The 25,616-nt window shown below is 34.7% G+C and overlaps 2 protein-coding genes across 4 annotated transcripts in view; one reads left to right on the forward strand and one right to left on the reverse strand.

Moving 5' to 3' along the window:
• The window catches only part of LOC145690387 (uncharacterized), a 354,253-nt gene that overhangs the window by 115,615 nt on the left and 213,022 nt on the right, over nucleotides 1-25,616 (reverse strand). The window lies entirely within an intron of this gene.
• LOC145689320 (pickpocket protein 19-like) overlaps nucleotides 5,508-25,616 on the forward strand; it is a 65,786-nt gene continuing 45,677 nt past the window's right edge. The window contains exons 1-4 of the mRNA XM_081763462.1: nucleotides 5,508-5,628; nucleotides 8,393-8,590; nucleotides 20,746-20,899; nucleotides 20,997-21,121. Of these exons, the coding sequence (XP_081619588.1) occupies nucleotides 5,540-5,628; nucleotides 8,393-8,590; nucleotides 20,746-20,899; nucleotides 20,997-21,121 (566 nt within the window). The 5' untranslated portion in view covers nucleotides 5,508-5,539. The remainder of the gene's footprint in view (nucleotides 5,629-8,392; nucleotides 8,591-20,745; nucleotides 20,900-20,996; nucleotides 21,122-25,616) is intronic.

A 25,616-nucleotide genomic window follows, 5' to 3' on the forward strand; every position in this document is an offset into this window, starting at 1 on the left:
TCTTAGAATCTGGAATAAAATTTTTCAAATTTTCAAATTTTTCAAAGAAGAATTATACCATACCGAACAACACATTGTTTAAACGTACTTCTTATTTCTTTCATAGATGGCACTATATAACATGAATGACTTATTGCCAGAGGCGCCATATTTCAATTTGAGGCTTCAAAAGTTTGGAAATATCCTTATATATGTTTATATTATGAAACTGTTTCACTAAATAATATATTCTACATCATGTGAATAATAGGCTGCGAAGAGGTTCTGACCATGGCATATCAGTGGAAAAGAAGTAGAAGGTAATGGCATCATGCAATTGAGGAATATATTCAAATTAATACCGTAACAAATTGAAATTGAGACACATGATTTTGGGATTCACAATTTTGTTATATCTTCCAGTTTTCAAAACTTTGAAAACGTTAATCTAATGTAAAATTGTCGTCTTGCAGAAGGTTTTGTTTTTTTTGGTCGTTCAATTAGATAATATAACTTTCATTTTAAAACCACCAAATGGAATTATAACTCGTCTCTGCGCCTTCGAAAACTCGTACTATTAATATTTAAAAATAAACTAGGAGAGGGAGAAAACGAATGCATTGTTTGTTGAGCGGTGGATGTGCAGCTGCTGGGAACGTGCTTTTAAGAACTCATACCGGAAAACATAGGAACAATTTGACCACAGCATCACATGACAAGTTTTATGTCGCAGTTACCTTTTAAAGGCAGTGTTCGTAGGTTTCCTTAAAATATTTCCCTCGACTGACGCAAAAATTTCCCTTTTCTTATAAAATTTTCCCTATTATGTTGAGTATCCAGTTCCTATGACGAAAGTTATGTGATAAGAGTAATTTAGTTATATTAAACGAGTTGACAACCACATTTGTTTTATTAATTGGTTTTCTGCTTCTATTTTCCCTTCACGTTATTTTTAAGAAACTGTTGTGACCGCCCACGGTCCCAAGGGGAACTGAGCACCAAGCGGTACAACCGGTACGAATCTTTAGTGTTTGATATGAATAACACTACTTTTATCGCCTGCGTTGCAGGTAAAAGCTCGTCGAATAGTCGCTTCCTCAATCTCACAATTGGCTGCGAGGTTCATAAGACAATACAAACATGGATAACACAATAAAAAATATATAGATGAATTCTCTAAGCGTCACACCGATAGCATAAGTCGTTCAATATGAGAGTGGCGCAATAAAGCATCAAACCCGAGCGGAAGTCATAACACAGGTCTCATACAACGAAGGAGGGGGTTTCAAACACATTCCGCTATCACTAGTTACATCAAAAGAAGGCGGACGAAACAGCAATGTATGAGTGCGCCGTCGCCATAAATGAGAGAGTTCAAGCAAATGAGCAACTGAGAATGAATGATATTTGAGCAGCCAATTAGTTGAACAATAGGACATTATCAAAGTAATTAATTAAATTAACATGATTTAGAATTATTCATTTACACGTCAAGTAATAGGTCAATTGAGGAAGCGACTCCCCTTAGTCATTTAAAAAAAATAGATCATAAACACAAGATTGATGAACGCAAGGATAGGAAACGGGTAACGTTAAGATATAAATCAATATTACGAACACATGATTTCGTTAAGAGGCACTTTCCTACCATAGCGCTCCTAAATTATTCACTGATGACACACACAAACTGCGAATCGAATCAAAACACTTTATTATCATATACGAAATTAACTCACAAACTAACAGTAGATTCTTGAAGAAGGAGACTGGCAGTGATCACTAGTAGGCCGAGCGGATTTGGCTAAAAGGTGTTTAATTCTTACCTGTAGGTGTTTAATTCTTTCCTGTAGGCGGAGGAGACGTCAATTGCATGAGTCTTAGTTGAGAAAGGATTTCTGTGTCGCTTACCCAAGGGACGTCTCTTGACTTCAAAAGATATCCTCGGAAGTCAACAGGGCTCTGAAACACTAGACAGCTTGCCGGCACAACTCGCTTGACAGCCCACCAGGAGGTGGCTTATCACGTAATTCGCAGCGTGTAATAGAAGATGGAGGCGTTACCAATTTAGTAAGTACGATGAGGTTTGGGATTTTACTGTCGGTCTGTTGGAGCAATGAAGATGTTAACAACAGAGCGAATGTGTTGCAGAAGGATTTATTAAAGAGCCTAATTTCTTAACAGACCATAATTACAGGAATGTTCTAAAACAGCTCTTATGTCAGAGAATAAAGTTAACGTTCACAGGTTTCCATAGTTTAATTAATTTATGCACAGATGTGACATTCGGGTAGGATCAAAGTTTGACCTAGTGAAGTTTGGTAGGTCGACATAATGAAGTTTGTTAGATGCACACAAGGAACCGGTGCGGAGATGAATCACTTAAGATGAGAAATAGTTCAGAATACGTAAAACGGGGATTAACGAAATAAAACGGCCCTCTAGATGTTCACAAAGAGTCGGTGCGGAAGCACTTCACTTAATTGGAGGAATAGTTCAGAATAATTAGAGCGATAGTAAACAAAGTAAAAACGGCCCTGTGATGGAGTCAGAGGGGAGACAGTACTTACGTCCCAAACGTTAGTAGAGGTCCACTTGTGAGATGTGGACATGGTGGCAACAACCGCACACTTATAGAATGAATACAAAACACTTCACAACTGCGTACAAAACGAGGATACAAACTGTCCAGGAGTTCAACAAACACACTATTAGAAATACGTCCCTAGAGAAAGGTATCAGTCCGACTTCTGGTCGAAGTAAACTACTAGAATCTTAAACCTGCAAGAATACCAGAGTCCTGCACCCCCGAGGAGGGAGGGAGTACAGCACGAGTTAATGCTCATAGCGGACTTCGTCGGTAATAACCTAGAGAGATCTTAGCTCCGAGATTTTATGTGGATTGAATCTAGATGTGTCAGTATTGCATCAGATGGTGCAATAATTAGAAATAATCCTTTACAATTTGGTTGACTACCGATGAGGTAATGGTTTGGACTACTTGGTGAATTCTAATTGGCTGGAGATAATCTCATAATACTTATGATAGGCTCGGGACGATTCTAGTGACTCTGATGGCTTCCAATGTTCACACCCTCACAAAGATAATGCATAGTAGAAATAAAAAGAATACAGACGTGGGTTCCAACTACAATCAGTTAAGTCTCGAGAAGTCGGGCTGCCAAAGTAACGCGAGTAGTCGCGCGCGGTCAAAAGGACCGCACAAAGATAATGTGCTGCCAATATCGTTTTAAACATTTTTTCTTGTATTAGAAGCGTAATTCTGTATGTTTTTTTGATTAAGAGGGAATAAAATATGTATTATTATAAAACGTTTTACAGTAATAACTATTAGAGAAACCTACAATTAGACCTACTGTTTTTTTAAATTCTTATTTGGAATAAAATGTTTTTCTTTGTTACATATTTCTTTAGATAGATAACTTTGCTCTGATTTTATTGAAAATTCGAATTCTGATGATGCTCTTTTGTTTTTGTAACAAAATACAATATTTCTTTATAATAATACATTTGGAAGTCACCTCTTTGGTTCGTCTAAAATTAGAAATGCTATAGTAAATTAGTAAAATAAATACTATCTAAACATAAAAATAAACAAAGCTTCAGAGCGCATTTTACATTCAATTAAAGCTCACTCGTAGCTAAGCGGTTAGCGTGGGACTTCCGGGTTCGACTCCCGGTGGGAGCTCATGTGATTCGAATTGCACGTTAAGTAGGTCCACGTCTCACATAGCCTTGATGCTGAAAGGGGCGCTAAATTGAAATAAAATAAAACCATATTTACATTGGATTATTTTACGGTTCTATAATTTAAAACTTCTCCTATACAGCACAACATTGAATTGTTTTAGGTTATCTTTAAATTTACACTGTTTACACTTCGTCGTCCCTTATTTCGGCCTCTCCTCCTCTGACTACATTCGGAGAATCGCTGGTCATTTCTGGGTTTAAGATTTTCAGACTCGCTCGCAGGATTCCTCACTTCGACTTTTGTGTTCACTTACTTCTACATTATTATTTTTTTGTTATGACCTTCCTCAGACAAAGTTTCCACGAGATCATCTAGGCTAATTTATCCGATTATCCCTTTCCTAACATTTCCCTCCACCCTTTTAAGCTGTTCATTTCTTGTTTCCTCTTTTTTCACATTTGGTATCAGTTTGTTAACTCTGTCGACCTCTCTTCCATCCACTAAAATAATATTTATGTTTATAAAGCTTAAAACATCTCCAAAGAAAAGGTTAAGTGCGGAGTGAAACACTTGAAAAAAAAAAAAACATTACACGTTTAGTCGCACGCGGTGGAAAGCACCACAGAGACACTAAACAATCACTAGTAGTTGAACTAAACAACGGATAACGGAGTGATTGAGCAGGAATGTTCATTAAGGTGAGTTGGAAGATTAGCTGGACGGTGGAGTCTGTCTGACAAACAGGGTGAACATAATTTCCCTGTGGTGCTTTTGACCGCGGCGCGACTACTCGAAGGTTAATATTGCACAACATTACACTAGAAGGATATGACGCATAGTCACCACCATGGTTTAGTTCAAAGGTCAGAGTGAACAGCTGTACAGGCATATTACGTTAGCGCTAAATATAGAATCTTAATTAATACTAGGAGTAATACTCTAAGAGGGATTGGTAACATTAGTATCAGATATGGTGAGTAATAGCGACACATAGGGAATGGACTATTCCAAGTGTAAAGGTCAGGTTGTCGCACAAGGCGAGATGGTTCACAGTAAAACAGAGAAGTTATTTTAGAAGAAAAGAAAAAAAGAATCTTATCATGTCATAGTTGGTAGTAAGGGTTGGGAAGAATGTCTGAAACGGAAGGGAGCCAGACACGTCTTTAACATCTGTGTTCTTTCTAAGTTTTTAAGAAATAAGTAGATTTTTGAAACGTATGTAGGTGAGAACTTGTCGTGGATATACAGGGTGTTTGGAAAAACAGCAAAAAGTTTGGTCGAAAAGTTTGGCCACGACAAAACAAAAAAAAGTACACAAAAAACCCATCCAACAATGCGTGCAAATTATGTTACTTTGAACATACATACATACACAAACTACTGCTATTTCCTTGGCTTATTTCTGAGGAACAAAGAACAAATTAACAATATATATTGGTCAATCAGCCGGCTGGAGTATTTCCCTGGATTTTCAAGCCTTATCAAAAGAAATCACTTTTTTCCTTTTTGCTAAATTTTCCTATGAAATTTCTCTGTATTAGGGAAATTTCCCTCATACTACAAACACTACTTAAAGGAACGATATCACATGACATATTTGTAGGTATGCAATATAGCAGGCATACATGTAGGTATGTAAGCATGTAGTGTATGCTCTGCACCGAACTGCTCCCATATCTGCAACACTCTTAATTTAAGTGACTCAACGTATCGGTTTTGAAGTCCCAGTTACGAAATATTAATATGCTACAGTTTTTGCTGATAATTATGTGTGTAAATTAATGATAATATTTTCGTGATTATTCCCGCAGGTTGTGATTGTGACTACTACAGAAGTAGTGAAAAATAATAATGATTCAAGCCATTAAGAATATTTTCCTTGCAACATCATTTCACGGATTGAATCACATTGCCAACGAAAAACAAAGTCCACTTTTAAGGTAATTACCATGAAATTGAATTTTATTAAGTTTAGCTAGAAATACAGAATACACAAGTACGTTATTTTACTCAAAGTGTAAACTTTGTAACAATATATTGATTAAATCCATATTAAAAGGAACAACTTTTCACATAAGTTATGACTATTTTGTTAATATTTGTATTACTTAGTATATATAATTCAATGTACAATGTTTCGTCTTGCAAAGAGAGTGATTTAAATTCACTAATTTAAATACACATATATCTATGAGATTCTACTATTGATTCTTAATTTACTAATTAACAGTATAAATAAATTTAATTTTGAACTCACACAACTATTATTACAGCAAATAAGTAAATGATGAAGTTGAGCAACTTACCATAATGCAGACAATAGCAATAGTGACTAATTATTCATGAACAATATAGGGTGGGCGGGAATTAGCTCCGTATTAAAAATTATATAACTCTCTAAATCATTAACCAGTTTTAATGAGACAAACCATTTTGTTCCCTGTAATGGTTTTGATACACTGCTAAATTTTACTTAAGTGCCATATAAATTAGTTGCCTTAAAAGTTGGAAATGCTTGCGATATACTTCTATAGATACTCTAGCAATACATTTGCAATAATGGCCATTATGCAGGTCTTCCCCTCAACAATAATAGTAATTGTACAATTTTACCGTCTGACAAATTTCCCAACATAAAACCTTGCTTCATCTGACTATGGAATATTGCTAGAAAGATTGGGATTATCTTCTTATTAAGCAAGCATCAATTATCAATACTCGAACTAGTGATCACGGTCTGTCCGTAATTCATGGCCGTAAGTGCTATCCTACCGATGAAAGTTCAATTCAGAATGGCTTGGTTTTGTGTTGAAATAACCCTTAACCAATATGGTGGATATTTGTTACCCAATTGGTGTTGTACGGGGCATTTCTCACTCTAGTATTACTTAATGTAAAAGACCTATTCTACTCCGGCCGCAATACTACCATAACTCAAATGTTAAAGATCTGAGATAATAGCGTTTGAATCTTTCAGTGTTTTAAAAATTAGAGCAAGATATAACTTAAATATGATCTCCAAATACTGAGAAAATTTTTGGCTGACTTCGAGTGATAAAAATAGGAAACTGAATGCGTATTCCATTAAGGAATCTCAATTTCCAATTTTTGTTCTAGGTTTGGCGGTATTGCAGGAGAGGCGATAGTGACATGTAAGAGGGGTGGAAGTGTAATTGCAATACTACTGAATACCATCACCTTGTTCTTCTATGTAATGATTGGGTATGTCTAAGCGTGTGACTGCTGGGGAATTATAACAGATAACAAGGAATGAATTATATACAGTGGTAAGAATTAGCCTTGAACTCTCGGCCGCAGAATTCTACCTTGGTTCTCATCGTTAAAAATATGTAACAATTTTGTTAGAACAAATATCTCCTAATTATCATAGTACGAAAGAGAACGGTTACGGAGGAATCTAAAACTACAGTTACCCGGAATTACGGGTCACTTTTGCGAACTGTTCTATACTATATTACATTATCTTCAACACATGTTTGTTACCGGTCGATGAATAATATTGCAACATTCTCTTCTGCTCCTAGCGGACACCTAAAGAATTGCTATGAACTAATCGTTTGACAAAATGGAACTGTTCTTAAAGGGAAGACCCTATTGCATATGAGTTAAAATGCAGATTTTACAACACATGTAAATGCATTGCATTGCTTCCACGGGTCCTTACAAGCGAACTGCAAAGAACAAATAAATTTGGAAGTATAGTTGATTCTATCACGCCTAAGATTGTTTGTTTGAACCCTGCGAATAAGGCATTATCATCAGTAGGAGGTATGCCGTTTTAAGTACGGGAAACGATTATAGAACTAGTGATTAGGGAACCATAAGCATATAAATTGTGGTGAATACTAGAATAATGAAAAAATTTGCATTTTGTCTATTTTATCAAATTAATTGAGTCTGAATTCAATACTGTTTTTACCGATAAAGACATACTTCCATTAAAGATCAAGTCCATCATCACACACGTGTGGTAAATAACTGTTCTTGTTAAAAGCCCATCATTTTATATATATTCTTATTATATATTTCCCATTATGTATCATATTATCTTATGTTATTGATATATTAATTATCGTAGTTATCTAGACATTATATAAGATAATATGGAAAAAGTAGTAAGTTTGCTGCAGGTAACAATCTACTCGCAGAATTTTGGACACACAATCTCAGGATGTTGCCTAAATTTGTCGTAGCTTTTTGTCGGTGTTCCCAATTTGAAGCTTGGAACTAGTATAGGCACTCTAATTCATTTAAACGTGTTGAAAAATTCATATTGGCATTTAGAATCGCATTTGGATCTAGTGGAGGTATTACCCTAAGTATTGAAAAGTATTAGGAGTCTATGAGTAGTCAGTAATCCACACTAATGTATATAAAATATAATCTCTATCGAAGGTTTTGTTTGCTTGGGCTCATTTCTTGGACAATGAGCAGAATTTAGCTTCTTAATCCTTCTTTCCTTATTGTGATCACTGAGAATGAAAGATGCAAATGTGAGTATATCCAGATTCAAATTGGGAATGACTGTTTAATAAGTTATTGGTTGAAGCTTAAGCGTAATATTGTATGCTACGTACATTTAGGTAAATTGTAGAATATATATAGTTACAATGTACTAGTTAAAATATATACAAAGTATACAATGTATTAGTTAAAAAAAGTAATGACTTCCTGTTTCACCAGGTTAATGTGGATTGCCCTTCTTGTTATTGGAATTACAATATTTATTATGCTACTGCTCATGTCTTGGAGAAAGTTTCAAGATAATCCAACTGTGGTGACCTTGGAACGGAATTATTTGGAGTGGAAAATACCATCTCAAGCTGTCATCGTTTGCCCTGATAATGTGCTCGCCAGAAGTTTAAGCAAAGTTTACAAAGAGTACGCATTTTTCCTGCATTTCTAATTTTTATTGTTTTGTAACCATCCTCAGTTCGTGGTCCATGTTCGGGCTGTCATTTATTTGTAACCAACTAGAGGTCGTGGTCCATGTTCGGGCAGCTATTTATTTGTAACCGGCTGTAGTTCTGTTCGCTGTCCTCGGCTCGTGGTATTACCAATAAGTATACTCCTGATACTTTAACTTACCTGGACAGAACGACGAAGACCTCTTCAAGAAAGGTTACAAACTGTTTCCCAAAAAGCTCGTCGGTTTTAATAATGAGATGAGCATTAGGCGCCGAGAGGTTCGGGTGTCTCGTCTCGAAAACCTTACGGACGATCAGACGGTCATCCAGACCATAACGCACACAAATATCACTCATACAAACAACGAAAACACACTGGATTAATTGACACTATACTTATTTATTAGAACACTATTTTGAAAAAAATAACGAAGAGAAATGAATACAACACTGGACACTAATAAATTTTGCCGCTGAAATTACGTTTTGCCCTATTCGGGAAATATAGCCCTTTCTATGTATATATGATTATAATTCAGGTATCACTATAAATACTTTGCTCACACCATGAACACACTTGGGGGATTCGCACTGGGGAAAAGTTGTCTGGATCGTCCCACGATGAACCCAGTTGTTACGCTGAACAGTCCTGCAGCGTAAAAGTAAATCTTGAGTAAATAAACGAAAAGAAGGTCTTCACAGTTGAATTCTGATATTGGAGGGCGCGTATATAACGTTTTAAACGCACAAGGTCTGAGGACCCAGGATTTCACTGATTGGGGCTAGCCGTAAGAAATCGTCCTTCACCGGCTAAATAGCTTGTGCCCCTTAACACAACTTATGTTTGAAGTTCAACGCGAGATGCGTGGTTGCATCTTCCAGACCTGTAGTCAAACTCCTCGAGCGTCCAAGCTCAAGCTACGGGTTGCAATGGTCAACGGAATAGTGTTGGCAGTTCATTTCAAAAATTACTCAGTTAACTCACCTGTATGCACATACAAACAGAATACAGAAAACAATTTCTGTTAATTTTAGTCAACTGCCCATAATGCACTAGACACGGCGATAACACTGGCGTGAGAAAGTACAGATAACGGGCTACGAAACAACACAGTTGGTGCCACTTTGGTTACTGAAACATCTGGTCAGTCCGTATTTCTCCAATCTATTATAATGTTTCCATAAGCGATTAAAGAAAACACTTAATTCAGTTCCCATTAACTATAGAATATATACTGTGCATATAATGAGTCAGGGAGAAACACTGAAATGGTTAGTCACTAACTGAAATGTTCTCAGCGAAAGCAACGTTTTAAATATATATATGAAAAAATGATGAAAGACTTCTTTGTCCAATTGTGTGGGAAAGAAGCAATTCCCACCAAAGAAAGAACTTATATGCGTTGCAGAATAAAGTATAAATCGAAAATAATAATCACTGTCTTTACGAAATATACAGAGTGTCCACAAAAAATACTTCTATAACCTGGTGGCGGTTATAGATTTGGGGTCCGGAAGGGAACGACCTGTTAAGTGCACACGTAGACAGGTTGAGAACCCTTGGCCGTCTGACGAAGTATGAATAAAATTAGGTTTTTCACCTGAAAATTTAAAATGAGTTAGTTGGCAACACTGCCATATGGTGTGAGACTTACGTGCATAAACGATGAATGGTTTTTCACCTGAAAAAGGGCTATTAAAAATAGTTAAATATCTTGTTCACTCACTACAACATGATGAGGTTTCTGCATGAGCAATGTTCAATCCAAGTGTTCCATGAAGTAATAAGATCCTCTTGAACAATTGGTGCAGTTGGGTTTCCTTATCTTCCGTTTCTTCACATGTTGAAACCATGCTGTCTTCCTGTGTAAGTATCCTCCATGATTCTCCAACGATGAGTTGATGAGGGGAGAAGGGGAGATTTTTTTTTTTTAACACTGGTGTGAGAAACGAAGTACGGTTACAACACCTGTATGATAACTCTTTTTTTTTTTTTTTTTTTTAAGTTCGCAGAAAGCGTTTATAGGGCTATTAATTTTTTTTTTTTTAAACACAAATACTTTTCGTAAAATGTTTAAGTGTTCCGTTTCGATCACTTTATTTGATATAATATGAAGTAAATACGTTATAGGGCTATTTAATTCTTACTTTTTTTTTTTAAACACACAAATACTTTTCGTAAAATGTTTAAGTGTTCCGTTTCGATCACTTTATTTGATATAATATGAAGTAAATACGTTATAGGGCTATTTAATTCTTACTTTTTTTTTTATTTTTTATTTTTATTTTTTTTTTTTTTTACAAATACTTTTCGTAAAATGTTTAAGTGTTCCGTTTCGATCACTTTATTTGATATAATATGAAGTAAATACGTTATAGGGCTATTTAAATGCTTTTTTTAAAAAAAAAAAAAAACACTAATAAATTCTTTTCATAAAATGTTTAAGTGTTCCGTTTCGATCACTTTATTTTGTGTAATATGAAATAAAGATACACACTCAATAACTATTCATGAAAACATCGACTTAAAGAATTATCAAATATCTCAATAAAAATTAGTAAATATACTGATATCTGTATTTAAAATATCAAAATGTGAATGAATAAGCAAATAGCAAAACATGTTAAAGGTACTAAAATATTAAAATTATTAAAGTTTCGATATCACTAATATATTTGAAAAATATGAAGATCATTGAAAAAGTAAAATGAATGGAAATGTAAACACATGATAAACTGACAATATGTAAACAAATAAGATTTTCACCTGTATGTCCCTTTTTTTTTAACTGTGCCTCGTGTTGTTTGGCAGAAAAGAACGAAAAATCGTTTTCCAAAAATAAAAAGAAATAAACTTAAGTGTCAAAATTGACGTTCATAGTAATACCAAGAAATAAGCATGATTCTGCATATCAAAGAAAAGATCGTGATTTCGTTGACATGTATGAAGAAAATTTGGCACGCCATAAGATCAAATGCCATCTGCTCGTCGTGAAAATCGAGACTTTAATTCAATAATGCTCAATACAACAAATGGTTTCGTTCTGAAACAAAGTTATTATTAGCTTAGGCCTAGAATAATGGTTGTTGTACACTTCCAAAAACGTAAACATTGTAGGGTTACCAGAACATGTGGGTATTATCTGCAAAAAATTTATTAATAAAGTGTTGAAAACTATAAAGTGTTGATCCAAGTTTTTCAAAGGTCTGAATCAAGGAAGTTGACTCAATGGTCCAAACATTCCTGAAAATAAATGGTCATTACACCATGAATTGACCAAAACCATAGGTGGGAAAAATGTGTAATACTACACGTACTTACACACACAATATGCCATCGACACCTGCGAGGCAAAAAACTAGAAACGAGCGTAGGCCTGCAACCATAGGCACTTACAAAATGTTTCTATACATAACTGAAATATCAACACTAATATTCAGTAAAATACACGTATGTTCCCTGGAACATAACGTACATCATCCACCTGGAAAAAATGTGTAAACACACAAAATACAAATGCCCTCGTAGCATCGTAAAATATGTCTCTAAAAGACAAAATACATGAGACCTATTAAAAGAAAAACATGAGATACAAACAAGAATATAGTCAACGACATTACAACTTTCTGGTCAATCTAAAACATCCAATTAAATTCCCTACAAAACAGCTGTAACAAGCTTCCTTAGGCATCTTCGCTACAAAATATTTAAACTGGTATTATTAACATATTAAAATTCAGTCATCGAGCATACGAAGTAATTGACAAAGTCAATTTTCATAAAACATTATGGCTTCATGCTGTTGGAAAAAAATAAGTTTATTATTCGGGATCTATATCGATATCTCAAAGACGGCTGAAACCTCATAAATAATGGGCCATGTCGATTTTTGAAGAAAATCATCCGTCATTGGCAGTATGGCTGAAACCTAAAGATTTGTATTTCAAAACCTTTGGCCATGTTGATTTCTAAAATCCTCCATACTGTTTGTTATGGCTGAAACCTAAAGGTTTATATTCCAAAACCTTTGGCCATGTTGATTTTTTTAAAAAAAAAAATCCTCCATAACAATAACAATTTTACTAAAAAATTCCAAACAGTTTTGGGACATACTGTGACTAAAATATAAGTTTCTCAAAATTAATATAAAACTAAACATTATAACTCATTAGCATACAAATACACAATATAGTTACGATTAATAAACATTAAAATATTCACTGAAATGTTACTAGACAATAAAATATACTCAAAATATTTAACCTAAGAATACGCATGATTAGTTACGGGTTACTATAAAAGAAGAAGAGAAATGAAAACTATATTTTGCGATTGATGGCGAAAATACAGTTAGCTATGGAATATCCAATGGATTAGCCACATCCATTTTTGCAACAGATCTGCAATTCCAGGAAAAATTGCCTCCCTGAAAAAAAATATTTATATTTATCCCCATAAAATATCCTACCCGAAGAAGTTTCCCTACGGTCGTTCAGTGGTCTAGAGAAGACGAAAAAAAAATGTTGATTAGAAATTACAAGAAAATATAGAAGTTAAACATATTTCCGCATATATATTAATATGAGGGGAAAAACGACCGTTCACCATCAGAATATCTGTTCATATAGTTCCTTCTAAAATAAAAAGATTACTGCTTTCGTTCGAAGAATTATACTATTCACACGACATTCCTGCACACACTATTAGCTAACAAGGAAATGTCTGTTATCACTTGTTTAAGGCTTAGCCTACTTTCCGTTCTAAACTTTTCTCTTCGAACAAAATATATCATGTCACATCCTGGAAATTCAAATAAGTCAAAATCGGGTAAATGACGTAAATGAGGTTCAATAAAATTACAGTGAACACTTCAAAATGAAAACGAAAATCTAAGATTAACACTGAAAAGAAATTTAACATTGATTATAAATGTAAAGTTTCATATTCTACGCATGAGATTACATACTAAGTTTCATTTACAAATACAGAAATATATACGTAACTAACAACTAAAAATTTTCTTATCCTGGGCATCTCGATACATTTTTTTTTAAAAGAAAATCAAACATTAATTCTAAATAACATGTAATAACATATTTAAGAATTTCGAAAGTGGGAAGGGATCCTAAAAGTTTTTTTTTTAATTTTAGAACACAATAAAAATATATATATTATAACGCCAAAACATCTTCCCACTAGCTAAGGTACGGATATCTCGCCAAGATATCAAACCGTTTTTGGATAAATACGGTCCCTCTACGTATGTGATTACGTTAATTATTTACTAAAAAATCTAAATTCAAATATCTGAAATGAAAACAAGAAAAAATTAATGACATTAAACTAATAGTAAGTCAATGATAAGGTTTGCAACACTCATACACAGCTGACTGAGGTGTGAAGTGCTACACGGAGCAAAGACAGAAAAAGAAAAAAATGAATCAGCTGTATATCACCCGTTATTCGTAACCATAAACACAAGTGGTTCTACAGTCTGGCGACTGCCTTATCAAAATAAAGAAAGAAAAACGTGTTATCTGCTCATTGCCGAACAGTTAAAAGCTAGAAGCAAAAATAAGTTTGAGAAAAATGCGTAGTTCTTCTTTTCGTATCCAGGTGTTCTGTCAAAAACTAAAAGCAAAAAGGAAGAAAAATGAATACATGTTTATCGCTTAGAAATGCGTCGCTCTCCTAGGAGAAAAAATTTGTATCAACACACAAAGTCTTGGTTACTTTTTTTTTATGATTACTATTTCTGCTTTGATAATTACGGTTTGTTTGTCTATTTCTACGATGGTTACCTCTCCGTACAAATCTATGCTTAATGTCACACAAATTGCGGTTCCTGTCTAGTATGTGATAACTCAGGTTACGTAGCCGTGATTTACGACTCCTTTTATTTCTGTTATTGCCTTTTCGAGTGCGATCTTGGTTCTGATTCCCTTTAAATTTCGTATTGTTTACGCTGCGGTCTGCGTATCTTTGCCTATTGCTATCACTGTAACCTCGTTTGTGCTTTTTTACTCTGTGGTTTGTGACAGCTGTTGTTGTGCGCTTACGACTTCTGTCGTCTACAATCATATGTTCGTAATTTTCACTAGATTCTGAATGAATAAAATCATTGTCAGATTTCTTACGAGGTTGGTTTGGACTACCTGTCTCTGGTTGGAGTTCAGATTCCTGCGTTTCCTTTTCATTAGCAATGTTAGTCTCTAGCTCAGGTTCCAATTCCAATGTTTTGTTTACACTAGGAATATCAGTCACTAACTGAGGTTCAATTTCCGGTGTTTCGTATTCAGTAGGAACATCTGACTGTACTTGGGGTTTACATTCCGGTATTTTGTTTTCGGCGCTTTCTGTTTCTTGGCTATTTTCACGAAACACATCTCGTAAACCGTCTATCTTCTGACCTAATTCGCCCTTTACCTCTTTTTCTAATCTATCAATATTCTCTTTATTTCCCTGTTCTAATCTAGTTAGGTTTTCTTTATTTTCAGCACGGGACTCTTTACTTTCTTTCTCTAATCTATCAAAATTCTCTTTAAATTGAGCAAAATTCTTTTTATTGTCTCTCATCGATTCTTCGAGAAGTGAACTCATTCTAGTTATAATATCTACTTCCTGATGTTCCATTATGGACAAAAGTAAAATTTAAAACGTATGATTAGAATAAAATATATTATCACCAAAACATATGATTAGAATCACCTGAAAGAGATTTTTTTTTTTTCAGATTACTGGTACTAAGCTGAAAGAGAAATGATATATTAAAATATTAATCTTAAATGTATATTCGAGCACCAACGGTCTCGATTCGGGTCGGTAGTTCGGGCGTCATTTATTTGTAACCATCCTCAGTTCGTGGTCCATGTTCGGGCTGTCATTTATTTGTAACCAACTAGAGGTCGTGGTCCATGTTCGGGCAGCTATTTATTTGTAACCGGCTGTAGTTCTGTTCGCTGTCCTCGGCTCGTGGTATTACCAATAAGTATACTCCTGATACTTTAACTTACCTGGACAGAACGACGAAGACCTCTTCAAGAAAGGTTACAAACTGTTTCCCAAAAAGCTCGTCGGTTTTAATAATGAGATGAGCATTAGGCGCCGAGAGGTTCGGGTGTCTCGTCTCGAAAACCTTACGGACGATCAGACGGTCATCCAGACCATAACGCACACAAATATCACTCATACAAACAACGAAAACACACTGGATTAATTGACACTATACTTATTTATTAGAACACTATTTTGAAAAAAATAACGAAGAGAAATGAATACAACACTGGACACTAATAAATTTTGCCGCTGAAATTACGTTTTGCCCTATTCGGGAAATATAGCCCTTTCTATGTATATATGATTATAATTCAGGTATCACTATAAATACTTTGCTCACACCATGAACACACTTGGGGGATTCGCACTGGGGAAAAGTTGTCTGGATCGTCCCACGATGAACCCAGTTGTTACGCTGAACAGTCCTGCAGCGTAAAAGTAAATCTTGAGTAAATAAACGAAAAGAAGGTCTTCACAGTTGAATTCTGATATTGGAGGGCGCGTATATAACGTTTTAAACGCACAAGGTCTGAGGACCCAGGATTTCACTGATTGGGGCTAGCCGTAAGAAATCGTCCTTCACCGGCTAAATAGCTTGTGCCCCTTAACACAACTTATGTTTGAAGTTCAACGCGAGATGCGTGGTTGCATCTTCCAGACCTGTAGTCAAACTCCTCGAGCGTCCAAGCTCAAGCTACGGGTTGCAATGGTCAACGGAATAGTGTTGGCAGTTCATTTCAAAAATTACTCAGTTAACTCACCTGTATGCACATACAAACAGAATACAGAAAACAATTTCTGTTAATTTTAGTCAACTGCCCATAATGCACTAGACACGGCGATAACACTGGCGTGAGAAAGTACAGATAACGGGCTACGAAACAACACAGTTGGTGCCACTTTGGTTACTGAAACATCTGGTCAGTCCGTATTTCTCCAATCTATTATAATGTTTCCATAAGCGATTAAAGAAAACACTTAATTCAGTTCCCATTAACTATAGAATATATACTGTGCATATAATGAGTCAGGGAGAAACACTGAAATGGTTAGTCACTAACTGAAATGTTCTCAGCGAAAGCAACGTTTTAAATATATATATGAAAAAATGATGAAAGACTTCTTTGTCCAATTGTGTGGGAAAGAAGCAATTCCCACCAAAGAAAGAACTTATATGCGTTGCAGAATAAAGTATAAATCGAAAATAATAATCACTGTCTTTACGAAATATACAGAGTGTCCACAAAAAATACTTCTATAACCTGGTGGCGGTTATAGTTTATATGTTATGAAATTTTAAAATATAATATATTTATATATGTCCACATAACTGAGGATAAATATTTTGTGTTGCGCTGTTCAACTTGAAAAGATTTAGAACAGCTCATCTAGTTATAATTATCTCTCTCTCTCTCTCTCTCTCTGTATATATATATATATATATATATATATATTGAGAGAGAGAGAGAGTTAGCCAAGTATAGCAATCTGGTACACAAGATTGTAAAATGATTTCTACTCAGCGTCGGTTTACTATACTAAATTCAATGTTCCGTACATAAGTACAACAGTAAAATGTCATAATGTAAAAAATGAGATAAATAAAATAAATATGCAAAATTTAGGATAATTCTAAACATTAGAATTATCTAATGTCAGAATATATATATAAGTATCTATAGAACAAGATCATCTAGCGATTGTTTTTAGGACAGTTTAAACATAATAAATAATTATAAGGTGTTTATCATAGCCATGATGTTTAGGATTCTGTTTTTTTAAATTAAAATACTAAGTAAGGTATTTATAAGAAGGTACTTCGTACCATATATACACAATAAACACTATGCATCGACGTTATCTTATTAAACATTATGGAATGATGTGTACTCGCGACAACTGGTCGTGCGACCAACTAAGAGCACTCGGCAATCTATCGTCAAACCACCGTGACTAGACAAGTGGTCTGGGCTTATTTCTCGCTAAACCGCGTAGACAAACACCGCTCGTAACAGGTGAATAGATATAAAAAATATTGTAACCGTTTGTCCTCTAGAAGACAACTATAGCTACAGTTTCAAAGTTGTTCACCCATGGTTGGGAATGATAAAAATGTATGCATACAATTTAGTGTGACTAGGAGACATCGTCAATCATACAAATATATATATATATATATACCAAATACATTACCTGGATAATGAAGATTTATTGGTAATTTGAATTGTTAAGAAAAACACACACAGAGCACACAAAAATTCCCACAAAACGTAAAGAAATTATAACTTCAAATAATAGTAAAAATATATAAGGAATTGCTATGAAATGTCCTTTCAATCGTGGTTTACTTGTAAACTCTCCTACTTTCATCGTTACACTTTCCACACTACTTGCACTATTTCAAGAGGGGATAAAGGAAGTGGCAGCTCCGACGAATTACTTCCTAGTGAAACAATTATTGTAGATGTTGATTGTTGATGGTGTTTGCAACTTATAAGGTAGTGATGAACTCTTTATTCAGCACGTTCGCTTCTTCTTCATGTAAAACGTAGACTACCGATTTCCTGGGTGGCTGATGCGTTTTTCTTTTAGCATGGAAAATCGTGAAGGGTTGACGGTAGTTCGTTCAAATACTCAGTATGAGTAAACTCAATTGTATATAATATACAAATCATGCTTTAAGTAAAATATTAAGTTCCGGCAACATTGTTTATTATATCGCGTTTCATAAGAAAATTGCTGATTTTTTTCTTAAGTATGTAAATGTTGCCAATTGACTAAATGAAAATGTCCAAAAACTCACTAAATATATATAAAAACCATACATAAAAGAGTGCTTCAATTTTAATAAACTGTTATTGGCAATAGTGTCGACTGTAGACTCCTGACTGTTTGTCTCGGTCACACATGGTGCTACGAAAACAGAATTGAAATGAAAGACTGGTTTGTTATGTTGGTTCCGACGATTGAGTGAAATTGGTTTGTCGTAACTATTAACCTACATAAAGAAAGCTTTTTTTTAGAACATACAATATATTGAAATGGAATTTTCTTTAAGTTGCCTTGTATAGCCGGGGACAAAAGTGCATATATAACCGGGAAGCGGTTAAAATATATCGTCGGTTCGTGCTAAAATCTATTATAAGAAATTAGTTGCAATGATGTCATGCCGAGTGCTGCGGCTGCGTGTAAGCACGCCCAACGCTTCTAAACAACTGCAGGTTATTGCATCATACATAATAAAGATGTACTCACCGATGTATTTCGGGATCAAGAAGGAATCCTCGATTCCTGAAAGAGCACGGCACTTCTGGAATATGATGCACTTGTCCCTATTTCTCCCACGCCACTTGACATATCTGATTCATAAAGTCACTCAACAGAAAGCATTCTTCGCTAATCCTGAGAATTTCGTGCTGGCATTATTAACCGATCACAATTCAGACATAAGAAATCTTGGTCGGCAAGGAATTATAAAAGCAAAAGGATTGAAAAAACTCAAATTACTTCACACTCTTGTTTTACTAACCAGTGGTTTTTATGGTGAACCTCTGGTTGGTGAACCAGCGGTTTTTATAATATGACATGAATGATTTTGCTTCATGCCTCATCCAAGAACCTCTGTTGACCAAAAATATTTCAGTTGAGTAAGTAGGTGACTATAGTTACAAAAAATAGCGGAAATTCAAAACTCCCTGGCACACCCAAGGAGTGGAACGACTTGTGAAATAACATCACAAAGGCTGCTTCTCCCGTTTTCGGAGTCAGTGTACCTGGTTGATACACCTAAACGAAATTGGAATCTACAGGTCATATGCCAACATTTCGAACGAAAAGTGACTATTGACTCTAAAGAGAAAATTAGAAGAAAATCTTGGCCTGCCCCTGAGTAAGATCATGTTTGCAACAATAATTTAGGTAGACCTCGCAATCCACCCACATCCTCGTGATGAGCTCTGAGTTATTTTCAAAGCATAATTAGCTATGAAAATAAACGAAGCGCTGTACAGTAGTTGATGAACTGGTTAATATAATCACAACACTAATATTTTGGAGGGATGTTGTTTAGATCTACAACGTATTGTTTCGCCTTTATATTTTGTCTTAAGTTTTAACTCATATCACATCAAGGTCGCAGTGAGCAGGGGGGCACCTCGAGTCTGATGTTTTTGTTTAGGAAAATAATACCGCCTCTCTTTGATTTTCTTGTTACTTTAGTACATCTGCCATTCATGATTATTGTATAATCATATCCGGAACCACTTATACACGTATCTTTAATCTTTATTCAACTTTCAGATAAATAAATTAAGTCTAAGTTATTACATAATATTTCATTAATAATTTTTTTCAAATTTTTCATTTGTGCCAAGAGCATTGATAATACAGACTTAGATACAAATGAACAATTTATTTGTTTTTGTTATTGCATCCGACCCCACCAGGAAATGCGTTGGAACTATTGTTTTGGATGTTCTCTTGTATTATTTTGTCATTGTCAAGTGTACCGTGAAATCGCGCCATGAAGTTTCGTGTAGGTCAGAGTTCAGAATTAATAAGCTTAGTGTACTTTATTTCCTTGCAATGTATTAAATCTATCTTTTCATTCCTTTTACACCTAAGTATGCTCACTTCGATTTTGTTGCGTGCAAATCTATTTATTCCTTAATCTCAGCATTTAACCTTGTTATACAGATAATGCTTTGTAATTTCTTAGCAGTTTTGAAGGTATAGTATTAATAACAATAATATTACAAAAAGTGCAGTTAAAAATAGATTTTAAGTCCTCATTTAATAACAAGTAAAGACACTAAAGCCTAATAATATCTACGATTTTAATTTGTTATTTCTAATAATATCTGCATGGGAAACGAATATTTAAATAGTGCATAGTATTTACAACAATACCACATATATATTTTTAAATAAGTAAACTTTTCTTAACGAAACAATTAAAAGCTATCTATTGAAATGTATGTATAACTTTTATATTTAATTCATTTATAATAAATGTAAGATCAATCTTCGAACCATTAAATGCATTTTTCATCTAATCTATTGTGTATCTTAAGGTTATTTGGAGATTTTGATAAAAAGAAGAAGGGCTATTATAAAGAATTCTTACTGGAGGTAGCACATATAAATGAAGCGTCAATGAGTAGATTGGTTGAGTTTGCTGAAGATGAAGTCCTCCGTCAGAAAAATTTAACCTATATTCAGGAGAAGGTAAGTAAAACTGTCAGACCCACGTATGTACTGCTTAATAGGAAGACAATAAGATAATGAATGCTATAACTCAGTGGAGAAAATTGTTTCATTTCAGGTACGACGAATTCCTAAAATATCTTATTTATTTTACGAGACTATGGAGTCGATTTCAAGTGAATTTCTGAATACTATATATGGACCATGTGCAGCTTATAACTCTGCTTTACCGCCATTTTCCAGGTAAATACGATTTTAAGACTTTAATTCTTAGGCTATTCAGTGGACATTTTATATCTTGGTAGGTAATTTGTCAGTGTATATGTTCTAATATTATTGCAGAATAGATTGTTTATTTTGCATTTTCCTTCTAACTTTCTAACTTCTAAACTAATAGATAAAACTCAATTAAACTTTGTACAAAGCAAGTATTAAAGAGGGATATTATTTGATATACTCTGTATTACCACCAGTATAACAGCGTTGTCAACCCACTACAATATATTTTTTCCGAATTGAACTGAGTTAGATTAAAATTTAAACCAAATCTACCTACTTCAAGTCAAATCACTACCAGTCCTAAATTTTGTTCCAATACGAGTCCTGCGATGTGCTTTCAGAAGCTATTTTTAAGTTAATAAAGAAAACGCTTCTGTGAAATTAATTGTTTTCTGAAAAATTGTACTTACATGTCTTTCATGAATAGATACTTCTTTCATGAATTTGAAACATATACTTAATTTGTTTCAAAAGTAACTAAATAACTTAACTACTGAGACCTATCAGTTTGTATTCACAAATATAGGCATCTTTGACAGGGATCGGAACGGAAGGAGCATATATTTCCAAATATGTAGGGTAGGAAATTAAACAGATAAAGCTGAAAATTGTTACATCCAAAGAAATAAAAAAATATATGTTTTTGTAAGAAATAGTATATGTAACAATGTGGAGCTATGTGAAAATCGATATATGTAAAGAGAATGGGGATAAACGAATTATGTCGTTTCCCTAATGTCATAACCATATTCCATTTTATTCTATTCTTTAACCAAATTACAATTATTTATTCTTCTTTCTTATCTATCATTATCTTTAAAAAACATTAGCTTGCTCCTGGCTATCAATGCAGCATATACTCCTCCTAAACATATAACATTTAGTGCAGTAAATGAAGTTCAAATTTTAACGAAGAGAGGAACAAATTAGTAACAAGTTGTACATAAGTACAGATGTTGGGAATGATGTTCTAAACAACATACTAAAAGTCCGCTGAAATCCCACGTGACCTTCGCCGCCGTATTACAAAATGGCCGCTGGAAGTGTCAAATGAACAATACCCAGATAAAAATAGCAATATCTTTGATATGGTTGAACATAAAGAGATAAACTTAGTGGTGTTTTGTAGAACATAGATAACAATATTTTTATAGAGAAACACTTTTTCATAAAGCGCGTACTTTTAGAAATATTTAGCTGTAAATTATGAAATTCCGAAAACCACCGTCAAACTTATGTAAAATTTTATTGAACTTAGGAATTATTAACAAGTTAAAATTTGACATAAATGTTAGTAAAGATTATTGAAATGACATACTAAAATCCCTCAACTTCTTCGTTCGCCATATTCTAAAATGTCCAAATGTCCGAAGTAATTGAAAAGTAATACTTTTTTTAGAGTGAAATATGAAATCTAGACCGGACTAAATATTCGAGAAACTGTAAATGCGGTCGATTCGAAGTCAATTGGGATTAATGTTGGTGCTAGGGAGGTTAGACATTATGAGGTGTTTAAGGTTATCGTCCGATATCTTGGTGGCCGCCATCTTGGAATCAACTTGTTTATTTTAAATGGCAACATGGTCGTGTGACATATTAAAGAACACCCTCGTTCAAAGAGAAACCCAATGGTAGGATTATTTCTCCAAATCCTGCAACGGTTTTGAAGTTGTGAATAAATTTGGGATATGTTATGTGGGAAATACTGTCAAATGTGATGTGCGAAGTTTCGAAATGAAGCATAAAGATAAACAGAAAATAAAACAAGCTTTGTAACATTTCGCATTACATATTCTTTAATAACCAGGAAAAAGGAGAGTAAACACACATAAGATAATTACAATCACATGACATGTTCAACGTGCCTACCGTTCTGTTCTATGCACATACTTAACCATAAGTCTCAGTGCTTGTGCACTCTGCGAAGCATAGTTGGTGACATTTGTTCATAGTCTGTAATGATTCTCCTTTTCAGGTAGCCAGTATCATTAATTTTACACTGGTAGACAATTGCTTTAAAGTGCTCCGAAAGATAGACATCCAACGAAGTTACGTCGAGGCACTTTGCCGGCCACTGAGCTGGTCCATGCCGACCTACCCAGCCACCGGAAAAATGTTCATTGAGCCATCTATTACATTACGTCCATAATGCTGCAGTGCCCCATCTTGTTGCTAATATTGGTGAAATCACCCTTCCTCGTTCGGCAAAAGGGGAATAACAGTGTTTTGAATCATATTCCCATATTGAGAAGCATCCAAGAGCCCATGAATGAAAACAGGTCCAATAAGTTTCTCGCCCTATATTCCACACCGCATAATTACCTTTTCTGCAATTTTAATCTCTGATTTTGGGTATATTTGAGCCTTTTGAGCACCTAGGCTGTATGGAAATTGGATTTCATACTCACAAGGAAGGGTCACTCAGTGGCTCCGCTGAGATCCGAACGAGAAAATTGTGTTTGAATTTGAAATGCTATAACTAGATGAATCCCAAAGTTATACGTAACACCGGGAGGAATATCGTGAGTTACAACATATTTTGTAATGTAAGAACTACAAAAAAATTACATGGCAGAATAGTTTGAACCGAGTCATTTGTTCGGAAACGGTTGGGTAAGTGGAAAACGCGGCCAACACGTATCCCATCATTTTCAATGACAAACTTTTTGGGGTAAAAAACTTTGTCCCAGGGTCCCCCGCAGGGTCCCAGACGGGGTCCAACTCAAAATTTTCAAATGGCAAGGGGGTTAAGTGGCACATCATTTGAAAGCTGTTGCAAAATGAAAGAAAATGCAGCATGTCTTGACTCTCTACAACAACCCTGTGCAAAATGGCGACGGGTCAAAGTGTAAACAAAAACTTAATTGAAAAGTCCATGGTCATCTCTATAAATCGGAAATGGTGAGACAAATGTGAAAACAGAAAAGTATGTGTGGTATTATTTTCAAAGTACAACGATTTAAGTGAAAACGTCTTGTCCCAGGGTCTCCACATGGTCCCAGGTGGGGTCCAACTAAAAAGTTTCAAATGGCAAAAGAGGTTAAAAAGCTCATCGTTTGCAAGATCTTGTTAAATGAAAGTAGATGGAGCAAGTCTTGACTTTCTACGACAACCCTGTCCAAAATTGTGGCGGGTCAAAATGTAAATAAAAGCTTAATATAAAAATATGGCCCCCTTGAATCCAAGGTGCTTAAAACCTGTCATTCATAACAGTACAAATCTAAATCTCTATTTTCCTCTATTATGTATTTAGAAATACTAGGAAGATTAAACAACAATTGAATTTCGATTCACTTCAACTATTATTTCATTCGGTAACAACATATATATGGTTTCTTCTTAATGCACGTTCGTCACGGTTCTCTCGGCATTATTTACTTGAATATAACGAATATGCGATGAACACACAACTATGACTTCCTACTCATAGTAAAAAAAAAAGTTGAATACCTTCGGGTATTTTTCTAATTTTGTCATACGTAGTTCATACAGAAAGAACTTGCTGCACCAGTAGTTTGGGGGCTCTATTGTAACGTATTCGTGATGGTTACATTTGTATGTCATTCGTTGGTTTGATCTCAATACTTCAAGCAATACCAAATATACAAAAAAAAAAATCATTTGCAAGATTGGCAAGTAGTACCAAACATATGTAGGTCATTTCAGTACATCGAACTGCATCAAACTTTGTTGGTTTAGTCACAGTATTCCAAGAAATAACATGTTTATATACAAACTCATTTTTCACGCTGGCAGCCATATTGGATTACAGATTATACTCTTTGATATTTTGTGGACTATTAACCATAAACGTTCACTTCTCCAACACCAGTGGTGAGAGCTGGATATGCGTTCGATACAGAGTGCGGCATTTTGAACTCAAGATGTCGCGTTTTTGAACATTTTGCATATTTTAGTCACTTACTAATCAACATTAATGCCAAATTTGTTTTCCTATCTTCAGCAGTTTGGTATGCTTATCCTTTCGATATAGGTTTTAAGCGGCCATCTTGGATTGTTTTCCAATTTGTTTACATTTTGACCCACCGCAATTTTGGACAGGGTTGTCGTAGAAAGTCGAGACGTGCTCCATCTTCTTTCACTTAACCAGAGCTTTCAAACGATGTCCTACCTCTCTTGCCATTTGAAATTTTTTAGTTGGACCCCACCTGGGACCATGTGGAGACACTGGGACAAAACGTTTTCACTTAAATCGTTGTACTTTAAAAATAATACCACACATCCTTTTCTGTTTTCACATTTGTCTCACCATTTCCGATTTATAGGGATGGCCATTGACTTTTCAAATAAGTTTTTGTTTACACTTTGACCCGTCACCATTTTGCACAGGGTTGTTGTAGAGAGTCGAGACATGCTGCATTTTCTTTCATTTTGCAACAGCTTTCAAATGATGTGCCACTTAACCCCCCTTGCCATTTGAAAATTTTGAGTTGGACCC

Source organism: Thermobia domestica, chromosome 7 (assembly GCF_964235325.1).
Source record: "Thermobia domestica chromosome 7, izTheDome1.hap1.1, whole genome shotgun sequence".
NCBI classification, from domain to species: Eukaryota; Metazoa; Arthropoda; class Insecta; order Zygentoma; family Lepismatidae; genus Thermobia; species Thermobia domestica.